Here is a 16206-nt window from a genome sequence, read left to right on the forward strand (position 1 = left end):
CATTTACTTTACCTTGATACACTTGTTTCGTTAGTCGTTCATTTGGCATTCTCTCAACATGTCCGAACCATCTTAACCGATTTCTTTCCCATGTGTCTGCTAACGTCTCTTCTGCACCACATTCTTTTAGAATTATCTCGTTACTTACTTTGTCCATTAGGGATTTCCCGCTTATTATGCGCATGAATATCATGTCAATTGGGTTAATTTTACTCTTATCTTTTTCTTGATAAGTCCATGTCTCGCTACCGTATAGTACAGTTGGTACAAATATAGAATTATGTATTGCCATTTTAGCTTTATTTGATATATGTTTACTTCTGATAAGGGGACCTGCTCTACCAATAACCTTCTTACCTTCATTTATTCGTCTATCTAATTCCTCATCTATCTTCCCGTCCCTGGTAAATAAGCTACCAAGGTATATGAACTTGTCAACTTGTTCAATTCTCTCATCATTTAATAAAATATTGCATAGCGTTTTCTCACTATTTCCTATTAATTTTAGAAAATATTTATTTAAATAAAGGAAAAATTTATTTAATTACGCTTTTTTTATTATCACCATTTTTATAATTATTTGTCATTAGTTTGCGATTTTTAATAATTTTATTTGTAGATACTGCGTTTGCTGAGGTCCCATAATTTCAAGAAAGTAGTATTTTTGGACTGCTTTCTTGCGTAACATCACATCCCCTGAGACCCGGTCGGTGTTAGGCAAAAACGCAGTGTGAAAGAGACTGCCTTCTTGCATAATTTTGGGTACCACAATTCGATCCTCCGTGTTACAATTCTTGCAGTTACAGAAAATTTTCTGTAGATACTGTTTTCTTACCTAACACGACTCGCCAGTATTAAAAGACGCGGCTTTTTTGCAATAATTTAAAAAAAATTATCTTTAATTTTATTAACAATTTTCATAAACGGATTATCTTTTTCTTACGATTTCAGTGATATAAACAACTCATTTTCGATTTTTTCTAAATACTACTTTCTTAAATATCGCGGTAGACTACTTACTTATATTTTAAATTTTGGCCTAGGAACTACCATACTATTTATTGGCACTATTTTTGAGCGATCACACTATTTTACTACTAATACGAAAAAATGACACTATTTTCTCACTATTGTCAGCTAATGTCACAATTTCTATACTTTTTCATAAAAAACATCTTTGAATTTCTTCGCTATTTGGCTAAAATAATAAATCCGATATCTCAACGAATGATAACATACTGAAAACTTGTCTCAATTGCTGTTTAGGGACCGTGCAAAAATTGCCTCATGTTGTATGCTGAATTTTGAACCGCGTACCACGTAGTTGAATTTTCAACCAAAAAGATTAATTTTCTACCAAAAAAGATGAATTTTCAACAAAATACATACATTTTTAACGAAATATTAGAATTTCTAATCAAGAAGATTAATTAACCATACAAAAATACGAATTTTCCACAAAAGGCTTAAATTTTTAACCAAACAGTTGAATTTTCGATTAAGAAAATTAATTTTTTACCGAAGAAGGTAAATTTTTAATCAAATAGTTGGATTTTTCACCAAATAGATGAATTTTCAACCAAAAAGATTAAGTTTCTACCAGAAAAGTTAAATTTGTAACAAAAGACTGACATTTTCAACCGAATAGTTAACTTTTCAACCAGGATGATTATTTTTTTACTAGGAAAGAGGAATTTTCAACCAAATACATACATTTTTATCAAAATAGTGAAATTTTCAACTATGAAGATTAATTTTCCACCCGAAATTACGAATTTTCAATAAAAGACTTAAATTTTGAACCAAATAGTTGAATTTTTATCCAAAAAGTTGAATTTTCTACTATAAAGCACGCATTTTTAACAAAAAATTTACATTTTAAACCAAATAATTGAATTTGTAACCCAAAACATGGAGTACTTACATTTTCATTGAGGAGGATTACTTTTTAATAAAAAAAAAAATGTTTTTCTAAACAACGAACGTTTTTTTACCAAATATTTGAATTTTCTACAAAATTGTACAAAAATTAGTTTTAAAACAAACAAAAAAACGAATTTTTAAGTGAAATTCTGATTGTTTAAACAAAAAGTTTAAGTTTTGAGGAAGTAGTTCAATTTTCAACCAAGGAGTTGAATTTTACAATTGAAGAGATCAATTTTTAACAAAAAATATAATCAATAATATTTTAACAAAAAGTATGAATTCTTAACTAAAAATTTAATAGTAGACTTGCCATTAATTCAGTTTACAGTTAAAAGAAAAAACGGGAAAAAGATGGAAATGGGGAAAAGGCTGTGAAGTCCTCGATAAATAAATAAGATTGTTGATAATTTATAGACTAATGTTTGTTGATAATTTATAGACTAATGTGAGGGAAGTTTGTTTAAAGTCAGGGAATTTTTTCTAGATTATGTTTCATTTTTTAAAATATAATATTAAGTCGAATAACCATGATTCTTCATTGGTAAAAGTAGCTTTATATTAATGTATTGAACTATTTTGTTGAAAATCCATGTCCTTGGTTGAAAAATGAGGTATCTTGTTTAAACTTCGTTTTTTTCTTCCGCCGAAAATTATTTTTTCACTGAAAAGTTAACTATTCCATTTGCAGAGTTAACTAGTTTGTTGAAAACTTGTTTGTTTGTCTTTTATTTTGTTGAAAATTAATTTTTTTACTGAAAATATAACTATTCAATATTTCGTTGAAAAATTAGCATTTTCAGTTTAAATTTTGTATTTTTTTGATAAATTAATCTTGTAGATTAGACTATTCCAGTTGAAGATTCATAATTTTAATTGAAAATTCATCACTTTGTATGAAAATTTACCAAACTATTTTTTTTTTCGTATTTGTTGCAAATTAGTTTTTTAACTGGAAAATGCAACTATTCCAATTGAAAATTACATCCTTTTAGTTGACAATTCATCTATTTGGTTCAACATTAATTTTTTACTGAAAATTTAACTATTGAATTACTGGTTGACAATTTATCTTTTAATTTAAAATTCATGTATTTTCCATGAAATTCGTCTTATTTTGTGAAAATTAATGTTCTTGCATGGAAATTCATCTTTCGCGTCATAAAATCAACTATTGAAGTTAAAGATTGATCATTTCAATTGAAAATTCATATTTTTGTTTAAAAGATAATATTCCACTTTTGGTTGAAAGTTGATATATTTTTTTTAGTTTAAAATTCAACTATTTGGTAAAAAATGTGGATAATGCAAATATTTTGTTGAAAATTCATGCATTTTGTTGAAAAATCGTCTTTGTGGAGAAAATTCATCTTTTTGTTTTAAATTTCAATTAACCACGTTAAATATTCATAATTTTAGTTGAAAATAAAGCTTCTCATTTAAAAACTGAATTTTTTCCCAAAAATTTATATTTTTGTTTAAAATTCATTAGCCTGGTGGAAAATTAGTATTTCTAGTTAAAAATTCATTCTTTCGGTTAAAAATACACATATTTATGTGAAAAATTTTCTTTAACTGTAAAAAATTAATATTTTTCCTTAAAAAGTTAGGATTTTGAAGCGCATTAAATTGAAATTAATTTAATACGCACATTATTTTACCTAAAAATGCACTGAATTTTAAGAATAAGCAGGTAACATTTTTTTACAATTATCATTCAAATTCATGGACTTTAGAGAAAAATTCAAAAAATCGTTAATTATTTTTTCAGTATTATTCAATTCATTTATCTTGCTGAAATGTCTAAAAATGTCTTCTAATATTAATTAAATTCCGAGAAACTGAAAAGAGAATTATTTATAATCAGGGTGTGGAATCGGGAGAAACTTGCACCGGTAGAAAACTGGTATAAAACGGGGAGAGAAATATTACAACAGGGGAGATTTCCCGAATTTCACAATTCGTGCGTTTTGTATTATAATATATTTATCTTCTCAAAAATTTCTGTAATTTTAGTTCAAAATTATGGTTTTGAATGCTCTATTGTAAAACAATTTAATGTTTTAGTCCGTTATACTAAAGTTTTTTCTTAAATTACGTTTTAGATTAATTTTTTAAGGTTTCCAATTTTTAATTTTACAACATTGTAGTTTTAAATTTAAATATTTATAATTTCAGGGCCATTTCGCTATTAAATATTTAAAAATTTTTAATTAAAAACCTTGATAGTCAGTTTTGAATTTAATAATTTGAGATTTAAGTATAAAGCAATTTCAAATTGAAAAGCTTAAAGCTGTACAATTTCAAAAAATGCAATCATATTATAGCAATATTGTTTTGTATTCTTTATTTAAATTTGTAATGTAAGATCTTAAGAATGTCCGATTTTTAGTTCAAGATTTAAAAAAAGCATTTAAAATTGAAAAATAATTGATTCGAAAATTTCTTAAAATTAAACAATCTGAATTCGACACATCAGTAAATAGATAATTTTGATAATTTTAAAAGGTTACAATTTTTAAGTTATGAATTTTTACGTTGGATATCAAATTTTTATTTTTTCCTTTCATAGTTTTTAATTTTGCCATTAAAATTGAGTTGATCGAATTTTCGAAAGTATAATTAGCAATTTTAAAATTATGAATTTTTAAGTTATTTTAATTAACTTCAAATAATGAAAATTTTCAAAAGTTGAGTATTAAAAAATTTTAATATCACAGTCTTTTGCGACTAACATTTTTTTCAGTTTTAAATAAAGTTCACACATTTGTTTAAGTTTTAACGTTCCGGAGTAGAAATTTTTTCATTTTTAATGTTTCCCATTTAGAATACTATCTATTTTGAAAGTTTTTTAAAAGACTAATTCAAATTGAAAAGTTTTCAATCTTTAATTCTTTCATTTTTAACGCTTTTAATAATTAAGAATACAATTTCGAAAATTTAACTGACCCAGTTTCCAAAATTCGAATCTTGAAACATGCAGCAATTCTTAACGTTTTGTTGTTTTCCCAATTTATAAATTTGAATCGAAAACCATTATAATTCCGTGATTCTCCAATTCGAATTCAAATTGTTTAACTTTTGCGCTTCGTCTTAGAAATGAAACAATTCAACTTCTATTTCTAATTAAATTGTCCAAAATCGTTATTGCATTTTTTTTTAATTTCAGACGCTTGCAATTCGAAATTAAATTATTAATCATTGTTTCAGAAATATTAAAGGGCAGGTGACACAGCCAAATACTTATATTACAGACCTCCCTTTATCAGTACACGGAATATTTTTTTGAACCTAAGAACTTTTTTTTAAATAAAATATCGACCTGAAACTTTGCTCAAACTTTGATAAATGCAAGAGTCGACAGAAAACAACGTTAAAGTAAAAAAAATTAATAATAAAAGATGTAAAAAAAATATTTTAACTGAATCTTATCCAGCACACAACAAATATAGTTTTTAAATTCCTGAGAATTTAAGTTCAGGTTATTTAACCGAGAATATGACAGAATTGATGAAAATTTGAAAGCATTTTAGAGAATTTAAGAATTTATGATTTTTAACAATATTTTTATTGTTCAGGTTATGTCAGCGGTCGAATATAAATTATTTTCTAGCTCAAACATATTCAGGAATTTAAAATATGCAAAGCAGTAGTTCATTAATTATTTACTAATGTTAGACCGAATCTCTAACCTGAAAATTCAATTGCCTCACATTATTTAATAAATACCACGAAGTAGAATAAGACGAGCCCACTCTGATGATTTTTCTCTCTGATTTTTCTTTGACAATTTTTCATTTCAAATATTAATACTCCAGTACCAGCATTTTTATTTTATGATTTTTTTTACCATAGATTATTTTATAAGCAGAGTAAAACAGTGTTTCATATACAAATTAAAAATTTTCAAATTTATTCATTTATTTGAAACAAAAAAAGTTTTTTCTACCTTAAAAGATAACTAACAAAATACTGGAATTTTCAACAAAATAATTGAATTTTTAACATAATAGTTCAATATGCAACCTAAAAAGACAAATTGCCAACGAAAAAGTGTCATAATTTATATTTTAATAAAAAAAGAATTAAATTTGTACAACAAAAGAAAATAATTTTAAAACCAAAAAGACAAATTTCCCAGAAATAAATATTTTTCACTCAAAAAATAAAGAAAAGGTTATCTAAATTATTGAATCTTCAAACCGGAAGACAAATTTTCTTGACAAAAATGCAATTAAAAAAAACTGTTCAACATAAAATGAATTTCCCACGAAAATAATGCATTTTTACGCAAAAAAAAAGGAAATTTCAAACTAAACAATAATTTGTTTACAAAAAAAAACGCGAATTTTTTTACTAAAAAATATCAATCTTAAGAAATGGAAAAGTTACATTTTCTGTTAAGAAATGAATTCTAAATCAAAAATAAAGAAGTATTTTCCACTAAACAGTTAAATTTTAAACCAGGCATAAGCCTTCAATAAAAAAATTTCACAATGTAGTTTAACTTTGACCAACGTAGTTGAATTTTCAATTTAAAAATATGAATTTTCAACAAGATAATTAAACTTTAACCAACGAGATAACTTTTCAACTTAAAATATAAATCTGTAACAAAAAAGTGATTTCTTAACAAAGTGATTCAACCAAATGTTTTAAACAAATTATTTGAATTATCAAACAAAAAAGAACGATTTTTAACTAGAAAGTTGTATTTTCATACAAAAATAAAATTTCTGCTATAACAGATGAAGTTTTGAATCAAGAAGATAAATTTTCAAAAAAATAGTTGAATTTTCTGTTGAAAAAGATTTTAGTCGAGTTTTCACGATCAAACTATAAATTTTGTAACAAGAAATAATTTTCTATAACAAAATCGAATTTTCAATCCAAAAAGACGAATTTTTATCCAAAAAGGATGACTTTTTGACAAAACTGTTGAATTCTCTATCAAATAGTTGCATTTTTATAGAAAAAAAATATATAATTCATCTTAAAGCAGAAGAATTTTTTATCACAAAAAAGTTTAGTTTTCATCCAACAAAAAATTCCAGTTAACTCAGTAACATCAATAACCGAATTTTTCTAACAAAAAGAAAAATAATAAGTTTCTACGAAAAAAATTGATTTTTCAATCCAAAAAGACGTATTTTTAACAAAATAGTAAATTCTCTACCATATAGTTGCATTTTTATCCAAAAAGTAAATTATAAATATTATAAATATTTCATTTCCATTTTTAACAACAAAATATCAATTTTAAACAAAAAGTAAATTTTCTACGAAATAGTTAAGTTTTCAAGAAAATTGAATAATAACTTAATTTGTAACCAAACAGTTGCAATTTTATTAAAAAAAGATTTAATTTCTACTAAAGCTGGTAAACTTTAAAATAAAAAAGACAAGCTTTAAAAAAAACGAGAATTTATTTCTCGGTAATATTCTCATTCTCGTTACCGTTCTCAAAGTAATATTACCGGTTCAGAACTCTAACAACAAAGGACTTGACTATCAATTCCATCGGCATCAGGCGGTAACGGCGCATAAAAATCCGAACCCTGGCGGCCACTAGACGAGGCTGTAACAGCTGGCTTGTCATACGTTGTGAGTCTTATGTATAAAAAAAGTTCAAACGTTAAAAAATGTCGAAGTTCAGAAAAAAATATGTGGAAAAGGTTCCCAGTTTTAATTTGGTCGGAAATAATTTTCAGTGAAGTTCCTACCCAAATGAAACTCGATATTTTATTTACAAAAAAGTGCTTCGGTTGAAAAAAAATTTCAGTGAGTTGATAAAGTGAGGTCGGTAATGTAGGTATTCGGCACATGCCTTTAAAACCTTATATTTAAAATTAAAAAATTGTTATGATAATGAATTTTTAAATCTGCATATTTTCATGTTTAGTGAGCAGAAATCCAGACACATGAAATCGCGATTTGTGCGCAGACATTTACCGCTAGCATGTAGTAAAAACGTATCTCTTTATTTCCCTTTATTATAGGCACAAAAATATGCCTTATCCTCGTTATTATATGATTTAAACTCAATCAACTTCTTGCAAAAAGGTTTGCTGATATTTATCATTTTTCGCAATTGATAATGTATGTAAAAACCCCGTGGGTTTCGCAAAGGGAGTTAATTTTTTGCATAACCCAAGAGAACCGGGAGATAAAAATTTAAAAAATGGTGGCCACCCTGATGGAAAAAAAACTTGATATACCTGGAAAAAGCTGGAATTGTCACGGATTTTTTTTTCTCCAGGATTTGAGTAGATACCCTGAATTTATCATTATAAATTCCAATTGTGCTGTATAAAAAAACAAATAAAAATTCTAAAGCCCTCAACTACTTGACTACAATAATTTGTTTTTTTTTTCATTACAGAAATGGAGAGACGAACCGTAGTGAAGGTTAATTTTAGTTGTATGCGTTTATCGCGTACAATGCGCACAGAGACTACACAAAATGACCAATGTGAAGTTCAATACAGTTACGCTCGCAACATTTTAAATTACAGACAGTCGAACGTTTTGGTTGCAGAACAATCAACTGTCGGTACTCAAGGTTCCGAACACTTAAGTTCGCCTCTGCAAGAGCAGGTCCCTCCAGTTGCCCGTGCTACGAAACATGGTGAATTCGATAACAAAACTATAATTTTGAGCTCAGACGACGAAAGTCCAGACAAGAATGGCACTCGAGAAGGTTTGTTCGGCGAGAATAATAACAAATACTATCATAAGTGCAATCCTGACGATGGTGCATTGAGCGACGCATCAACAGTCCCCGAGTCTGTTCACGTCTTCAAGCTCTACGATGATCATGATGACTCCTCATCACCGGAAGACATTCAAATGCCCGAAATCACTTCTACCGAGCCAGTAAATAGCGTAGATTATCCGCCTTCCCTCGACGTCGAGGATCAATCTAATTCTAAAACTGATGAAAGCTCCACTGGCGAAAAAAAATCTTCGGGAAAACCGACCATCATTGCGAATGAAGTGTGTCCTCAAAAAGTTTTAGTTTACAGACAACCTTCGATCGATGATGTTGACGAAACTAGTAATGAATTTCTCGGTTTCAATTCTCACGAAAAAGGGGAAAGTACCTTGCTTAATTTACGCTTTGGCAAAATTGCAAATGAAGCTAACGAGTTTATTTCTGCTGGAGAAGGCAAGATTCGAGATCTTTTAAGTATCTATACCAGCAAAATAGATTCGCAAAATTTGTTTGGATGTCCAGCAAGATTCAGACCGATATTTCCAGAAAGATTTTCAGCAAAAAGATTGAATTTGAGAACACTTGAGAATTTCGTGAATTTCCAAGACATAAAGAAGACCGTTAAAACTGATCCAATCGTTTATAAGTTTCCAGGAATGATTCGCGAGACTTGTGTCGATGAACGATCAGAGTCATCTGATTCCTTTTCCTATTTGAGGAATGACCTTCCGAATCAAGTGGAACCAGTTGCGACTATTGTCCTTGCAAGAAATATTCTCAGATCTTCTCTAGTGAATCCACTTTCTGAACCAAAAGGTTCTGGCTATTCAGTGCTGAATCCAATCTTTATGAAATTGACTTTAAAGAGTCCCACAGTAATGAAACGGTTGAAAAGGAGACTGAAGAACATGCGTAGGCAGCTGAGTCGTAAAGAAAAACTGAAGCTTACGGAACAAAGTAGCGAATCTCCGCCCGTTAAATCTTCTGCTACAGAATCCGTCGTGAATTCTCCGATAACAAGATCAAAAGCCGCAGAACAGCGAACTTTGAAGAGGAGACGAAGAAACAGGCGTGGGAAGCTGAGTCGTAAAAAAAATCATCGCAAGTTGAGGAAAACAAGCAGCAAATCTTTGCCTCTTAAATCCGTTGCTGCAGAGTTGGTGGCAAATTCTCCGAGTAAGAAGTCAAAAGCCGCCGAAATTGTTGCCGGCAGCCCGGAGAAATCGATTAGGGACCAAGAATCCAGGAATCAGCATCTTACAAGATCGTCTACAAGCTCCTTGAATTCTGTCGCGCCTCATCATCAGCCACGTCTCTCATTAAAAGAAGTTAGAATTGTTCTTCCTCCTTTAGAATATTCTACTTTAAAGAAGAATTGCGAAAATGAGAGACAGATCTCAGATTCAAATTTTAATTCTTCGTTGGTTCCAGAAATGAATGTGAGCTCCTGCGATTTTGAAGAATATGAACATCTAAAATTAAGCGACTCGATTTCATTTAGGGATTCGAATGATGAGAGTCAATTCAGGGATAAAAATTCGTTCGAGGAAGGAAGATTGCTGAATACAGATTCGGCTGATGAAACAATCCAGGTCCGAAGCTCGCTCAGAATTCGAGAATCCACTGAAAAGAGTTCACCACGTGCGATACTGAGGAGTATAAAACATCATCCTCAGCTTAGAAAAGTAAGTAAAAAGGTTACTTTCTCGCCAGATATTACTCTTTATTATATAAAAAAATAATTATCGTTTGTTTAAACATTATTGTTAATGGGACGTAGCGTAAAATACAAATTTCAGAAAGTTTATTCTTTTCCTTTCTACATTGAAAGCAACTGCAACATTTTTTTTTCGATAAAATAATTTCTGGTCTATTTTGCCAGTCCGGAAATTTCAACCAAAAAATTTTTTGATTTATTCTGTGGAATACATATTTTTGCTGTATTAATTTTTTGATTGAAAGAACCCTTCTCGAGAAAAGTAAAAAAAAAAGAGTGAACGGAGAAAATTTGTGTTATTTTTCAGAATCAGCGGGAGTTTTTTATTTTAGTTACTAATGGGCTATATGAAAAATAAAAATTACGATTTTCGACCCTTTAAAAAGCTATTGGAAAATTTCAGGTTATTCAAAATATCAGATTAACGTTTTTTAAATCAAATTTTAAATTCTCCTTCAATCTCAAAAGAAACATTTTCTCTGAAGGAAAATCTTTTACAAATAAGTAACAAAAAATACGACACATTTTACAGGGAAGTACAAATAAATATTATAAATTACAAGTCAGTGTTTTACAGGAAAATAGTGTACAAGAATTTACCATTTTTTGTTTAAAATGCAGAATCTTAAAATGCAATAATCCATATTAAAAAAGTTAAATTTTCTGAGCCTTAAAGTAATTATCGTGGCAAAAATCAGGTGTGGAAAAAAATATAGTTCTCCGATTTTATGAATTGAAATAATACCAGTCATTTTTTGTGAAAAAAAATATATTTTTTCACGAAATAAGTTTATAACTTACGAAATATAATTATTTTCGGAATATTTTTTGTACCTGAATTTTTTTCTACTGTTTTTGCATAAAAAATATTCCCTACAACTCTACTGTTTCCAATGTAGAAAATAGCGAATAGTCAATCAAGTTTAGATATTTTTTCAAAATTAGTTAGGAGCGATAGTAAGATGAAATTAATATACAAAAATCATTCTTAAAATATTATTATTTTGATTCTAAAAATCATTAAAAAAACTTTTTTTTCATAGATGATTTTTGACACCACCTTAAGTAAAAATGAACTTTTATTAATTTTTTTTTTAGAAAATACTCTATTTATTTGTAAGTTCCAGTACAAATGTCTGAATTTTTTATAACTTTTCTGCAAAAGTTTTTCCACTAGGGACTTAAAGGAAATTTTAAATTTGAATGGAAAAATACAAGTTTTCAGAAATTTCAAATAACTAATCAAAAATTTATATTTTTCTGTAGAGTGCACTAGTAATTGAAGTGAAAAAATTCCATTTTGAGATTTGTGTTTTCCACCACGTTCTAATTATTAGGAAATACAATTATTTTGTTATTTATAAAAATCTGCGTTTCGAATAATGCGTCGGACTTTATCGTGTAATTTTAGGTACAAGAAAATAATCTCAGTGAAAATTTGATAGTCTCGAGACCAATGAATGTTGATATTTTTGACATTGGTGTCAAATTGTTATGAGTAAAGTGACAAATGATAATGTCGACTGTACTTTGTGATACGTGATAAGTTCTTCATTAAAAAGCCTAGATATATGTACTACATATCGATAATTAATAAGGCTACAGTATTGTTTTTCTTTATTCTGGATATCTAGATTTCAAAATGACTTCATTTAATATCCAGATTTTTTTTTCATTTAACATCTAATTTTTATCATGTTTATTTAGTCCGAAAAAGTCGAATGTTATGCATTTTTGTGAAGGCTGATTAGTGAAAGAATTTAAGAATTATAACTATTATAGTTGCGAAAGAAAACTAATTATAGAATGACAACTTTAAACGCACGTTTTCAACAGTAGCTTACGAGATTTTTCTAAAAAATATATTTATTTGAGTACGGGCCGTACTTTTATTCAGTACTCAGTTAATACAGAGAGAAAGAATCTGCATTCCTAAAATAATACTTTTTGTATAACAAGTAGTATTGTAGGAAACTAATAAGACGATCAGTGAAAAGACACAGTTTTCTTTCTTATTTAATTTTTTGATTATTGTTCACTTTATCCATTAAAAGAGTTGAGATTAACACTACATACTTAAAAAGACTAGATTGAAAAGTACCTGTTAATACGTTAAGTAGGCAGCCATTGGAAGACTGTGTTACAATTTAGATAGTAATAAAAATAACATGTTTATAATTTTGCACGAATCAGTGTACGCACGCCTCTTCAGAACCAATTTTTTATTGAAAGAACCGGCGAAAGTTTCTGCCCTAGAAATTATGCTTTAGGAATGCTTCTTGAGTATTTTGACCGAATATGAAAAAAATCGTTAGGCTACTTTTTAAAATAACGCAATATTTGTTGTTTTTTTATCAGTTTATCCTTTTTTTTCTCCCTCGAAAGGAGAAAGTTATGAGTGAAGTTTTCTCTGATAAAAACTTTTAATTTTGTGTTAAAAAAAGTGCCCACGTTATAAATATTGCTGAACTTTCTCTTCCCTTTTAGTTTTTGACAAATAAATGAAAGGCATAGCTTTTTTTTATATTCTAAATTTTACTGTATTTTACGTACAACTTCTAAAAAGCAAAAAATTGCACAAATTTCCGAAAAATTACAAAAAAAAGAATGTTCTAGCATAAATATTTCCGAAGTTATGACGCCTTAAGATCCAACATAAAAGTTGTGTCGAAACGAAAAAAATAACAATATGTTTTAAATAAAAAATACGATCTATAATAAAGTTTCACAAAAAGAATCCGTTTATAAGAGACTATAATGGTTGAACTATGATACGCCACCTGGTGACAAAAGTATAAAATAGAAAGAATAGGTACGATTTTAAAGATGCATTTTAATTTGGACATAAAAGTGTTTTATTGATTTTTTTTGTGGAGTTTAAAGTATTTATTGTATAATAAAAATAAGTATTTGTCGGAAATAAATGGGTTTATATGGAATTTACATATAAAACAGTGAAGAAACACATTTTTTGACAAAAATATTTTTCGAAAAAGAAAAACAATTATTGTATTGAACCTAAGTGGATTTATTTTGAAGTAAAAATGAACTCAAAAGGAAATTTTTATTTATTTATACATGAAATATTTACTGTTGAAGGATCTGATTTAAAAGTTAGGTTATAATTCGTGTTTAAATTCCAATCGTCTGTTATTCGCATTCTTAGAATAATCTAAATAAAATTTGTCAATACATACATTAATTTAAGTATATTTAAGCTTACAATGCATTGAAACTTACGTAAAATAGTAAATTAAATGTTTTTTTTTTAACCTATGTGTTTTTTACTGTATAAGATGAAAATTCTATCTAAAACTATTTGTTTTTGATAAAGATTTGTTTCTTGTGTTCAATCATTGTTTTCTACTTCAAAAAACTATCGTAAAATAACTTTTATGCAAAAATTAAAATACATCTTTAAAATTGGACCAAACCGTTCTACTTCTAGTTTTCGCCACCAGGTGGCGAAATGGTAGACCACCATTCCCAATAGTCAATAATTTAACAAATTTTAAAGATAATTTAATCTGCTTGAACTTATTTTCCTACAATTTTCATGTAGAGTGTAAAGGAGACAAGATATTATAAAAAAAAGAGATTTAACATTTTTTTTTAATTCGGAAAATTGTGATTTTTTTCCTTTTTAGAAATTTTGCGTAAAATACAACAAAAAAGGTAAAATTTAAAAAATATTGTTTGTTCCTAACGATTTTTTTTAATATTCAATAAAAATACTTAGGAGCATTCCCAAAAGATAATTTTGAGATTAAAAAGTTTAGCCGGCTTTTTTAAATGAAACGTTGTTCTGAGAAGACGTGTACGAGTATAATAAATGTACAAATACATTTAACTAAGTAATTCTACGTTCAAGATCTACAAAAATAAAAACTGTTTTTGTGACAATTATATGGAATATTATATATCTTTTCCGGGATGATTTCCGTAGCGGATTTTTTGTTATTTTACCCAAAATTATTTTTAAAATGCACGAAATATTTAAGATCGTTGAAAACTACTCAGGGAAAAAATTTTCTTGAACGTAAAAACTTGTTTTCTTGGATATACTTAAAGATTTGGTTGATTCAAACAAATAATTTATTGCTCAAACCAACTTCTTTTATTGAATCAACCAAATATTTTTTTTTATAAAATTAGCATATTATATATTCTATAGTTGAACCAATAAGATTTTTTTGATTGAACTAAATCGTTTTCTGAGTGTTTGAAAGAAATTATAATATATATTCTTGCATAATTTTCTTTAAATTAAAAAACATTCTTTAAAGGTGTGATTAATTTAAAGAACTCACTTCCATTTTAAAATCCATTGCTTTTATTTTTCAAATATACAGGTGTGATTTTATAATCTATAATTAGAATGAAAATTGAAGTTGATAATTAAATTCTACGCTGTAAAAAAATAAAAAATTTGAAAATCTCCAATGATATATTTTGAGTACATTTAAAAGTTGAGAATGTTGTTAATTCTAAATATTTCTATTCGATGCTTTCGACTCCATTTTTCACAATATAATAACATTGCAATAACAAACTATTGTGCGTAATTTGGGGATTGTACAATAAAAAATAGATTTTTATGTTTTTAATTCTGCTTGTTTATAATTCTACTACATATTTTAATTTAATGTACTTTTTTTACAGCTTTAGTGACTTCAAATTTGTATAATTTATTCATTTGTGTACATAAATTAAAAATAAAATTACATAAATATTAAATATGGCGAACTACATAATTATCACATTCACAAAAGTCATCCGTCTCACCCATTTTTTTAAATACACAACTTTATGACCTATAAAACAAATTAAAGTTATAAATATTTTTTTGATATTTAAAAAAATTTTATTGCATTTTTATTATTGTTGAAATTCTTCGTCACACGGAATTTTTTTATTTAAATATTTCAGTTTATTCATTTTTAATTTGGAATTGAACTGAAAACTGGGATTTAGAGCTCCATCTAAAATAGAATTTAAAAAATGACGTAGCAGACTGTCATATTCCCCTAAAGAAAGATGTGAAAATTTGAATGGCAACAAATTTTAAACATTGAATATGCAAATTTCTCAATATTGTCTGAACGATATTGTGTATTTTTTTCTCCAAACCATGTTTTGAAATAAAACACTTATCCGATTACAACCTAAGTTTTTAAAATTAAAAAAAAATGTTTTAAAATATTATTTTTGTGAGTCTAAATATTGAGGACCTTGAAATTTAGAATTAATTAAGTAAGAAATGTCCTTAAATTTGAAAAAAAAAGTTTTTCCAATTTCAGTCAAAAAATTAGTTTTCAAAGAAATAGTTTAAATTTTAATCAAATCAATGAATGTTCAACCAAACATAGTTCAATTCGACAAAAAAAATATGAATTTTCAACAAAACAGTTGAATCCTCAACCAAAACATGTTAAGTCAAAAATATGCACATTTTAAAAAAGTCGCATTTTTAACCGAAAAGAATTCTCCAACGGAAATTTGCTGCTTTAATTGCAAATTTTCCTTTTTGTGTCAAAAATGCAATATTTTGTAGAAAATTCGTCTTATTGGCTTTACAGTTCAACATTTTGTATGAGATTTTCTCATTTACTATCGGAGACATCTCGTTTGATTGAAAATTCAACTCTTTTGATAAAAATTCCTTCTTTTTTTACTTAAAAATTTGTTTTATTTTTTTTTGAGGAATCAACTAATTAATGTAAATCCGTACTTTTTGGTTGAATTCAACTGAGTTTCATTGAAACAAAACATTTTTAGTAAATGTATCAACTACTACTCTTTTCGTTCCGAATTGTTTTTTTTTATCGATGATGCATCACTGGTTAAAAAT

General features: G+C 27.3%; 1 protein-coding gene across 2 annotated transcripts in view; it reads left to right on the top strand.

The window, feature by feature from the left end:
- Window positions 1-11092, top strand: part of LOC117167682 — a 25294-nt gene extending 14202 nt beyond the window's left edge. The window contains exons 2-3 of one of the 2 annotated variants that reach the window (XM_033352796.1): window positions 8306-9966; window positions 10070-10171. In XM_033352796.1, the coding sequence (XP_033208687.1) occupies window positions 8308-9966; window positions 10070-10075 (1665 nt within the window). In that variant the 5' untranslated portion in view covers window positions 8306-8307 and the 3' untranslated portion in view covers window positions 10076-10171. Of the gene's footprint in view, window positions 1-8305 lie in introns of both variants that reach the window. The other variant, XM_033352795.1, reaches the window with a different exon arrangement.
- The last annotated feature ends 5114 nt before the right edge of the window (window positions 11093-16206 follow it).

Source organism: Belonocnema kinseyi, chromosome 2, assembly GCF_010883055.1.
Source record: "Belonocnema kinseyi isolate 2016_QV_RU_SX_M_011 chromosome 2, B_treatae_v1, whole genome shotgun sequence".
NCBI lineage: Eukaryota > Metazoa > Arthropoda > Insecta > Hymenoptera > Cynipidae > Belonocnema > Belonocnema kinseyi.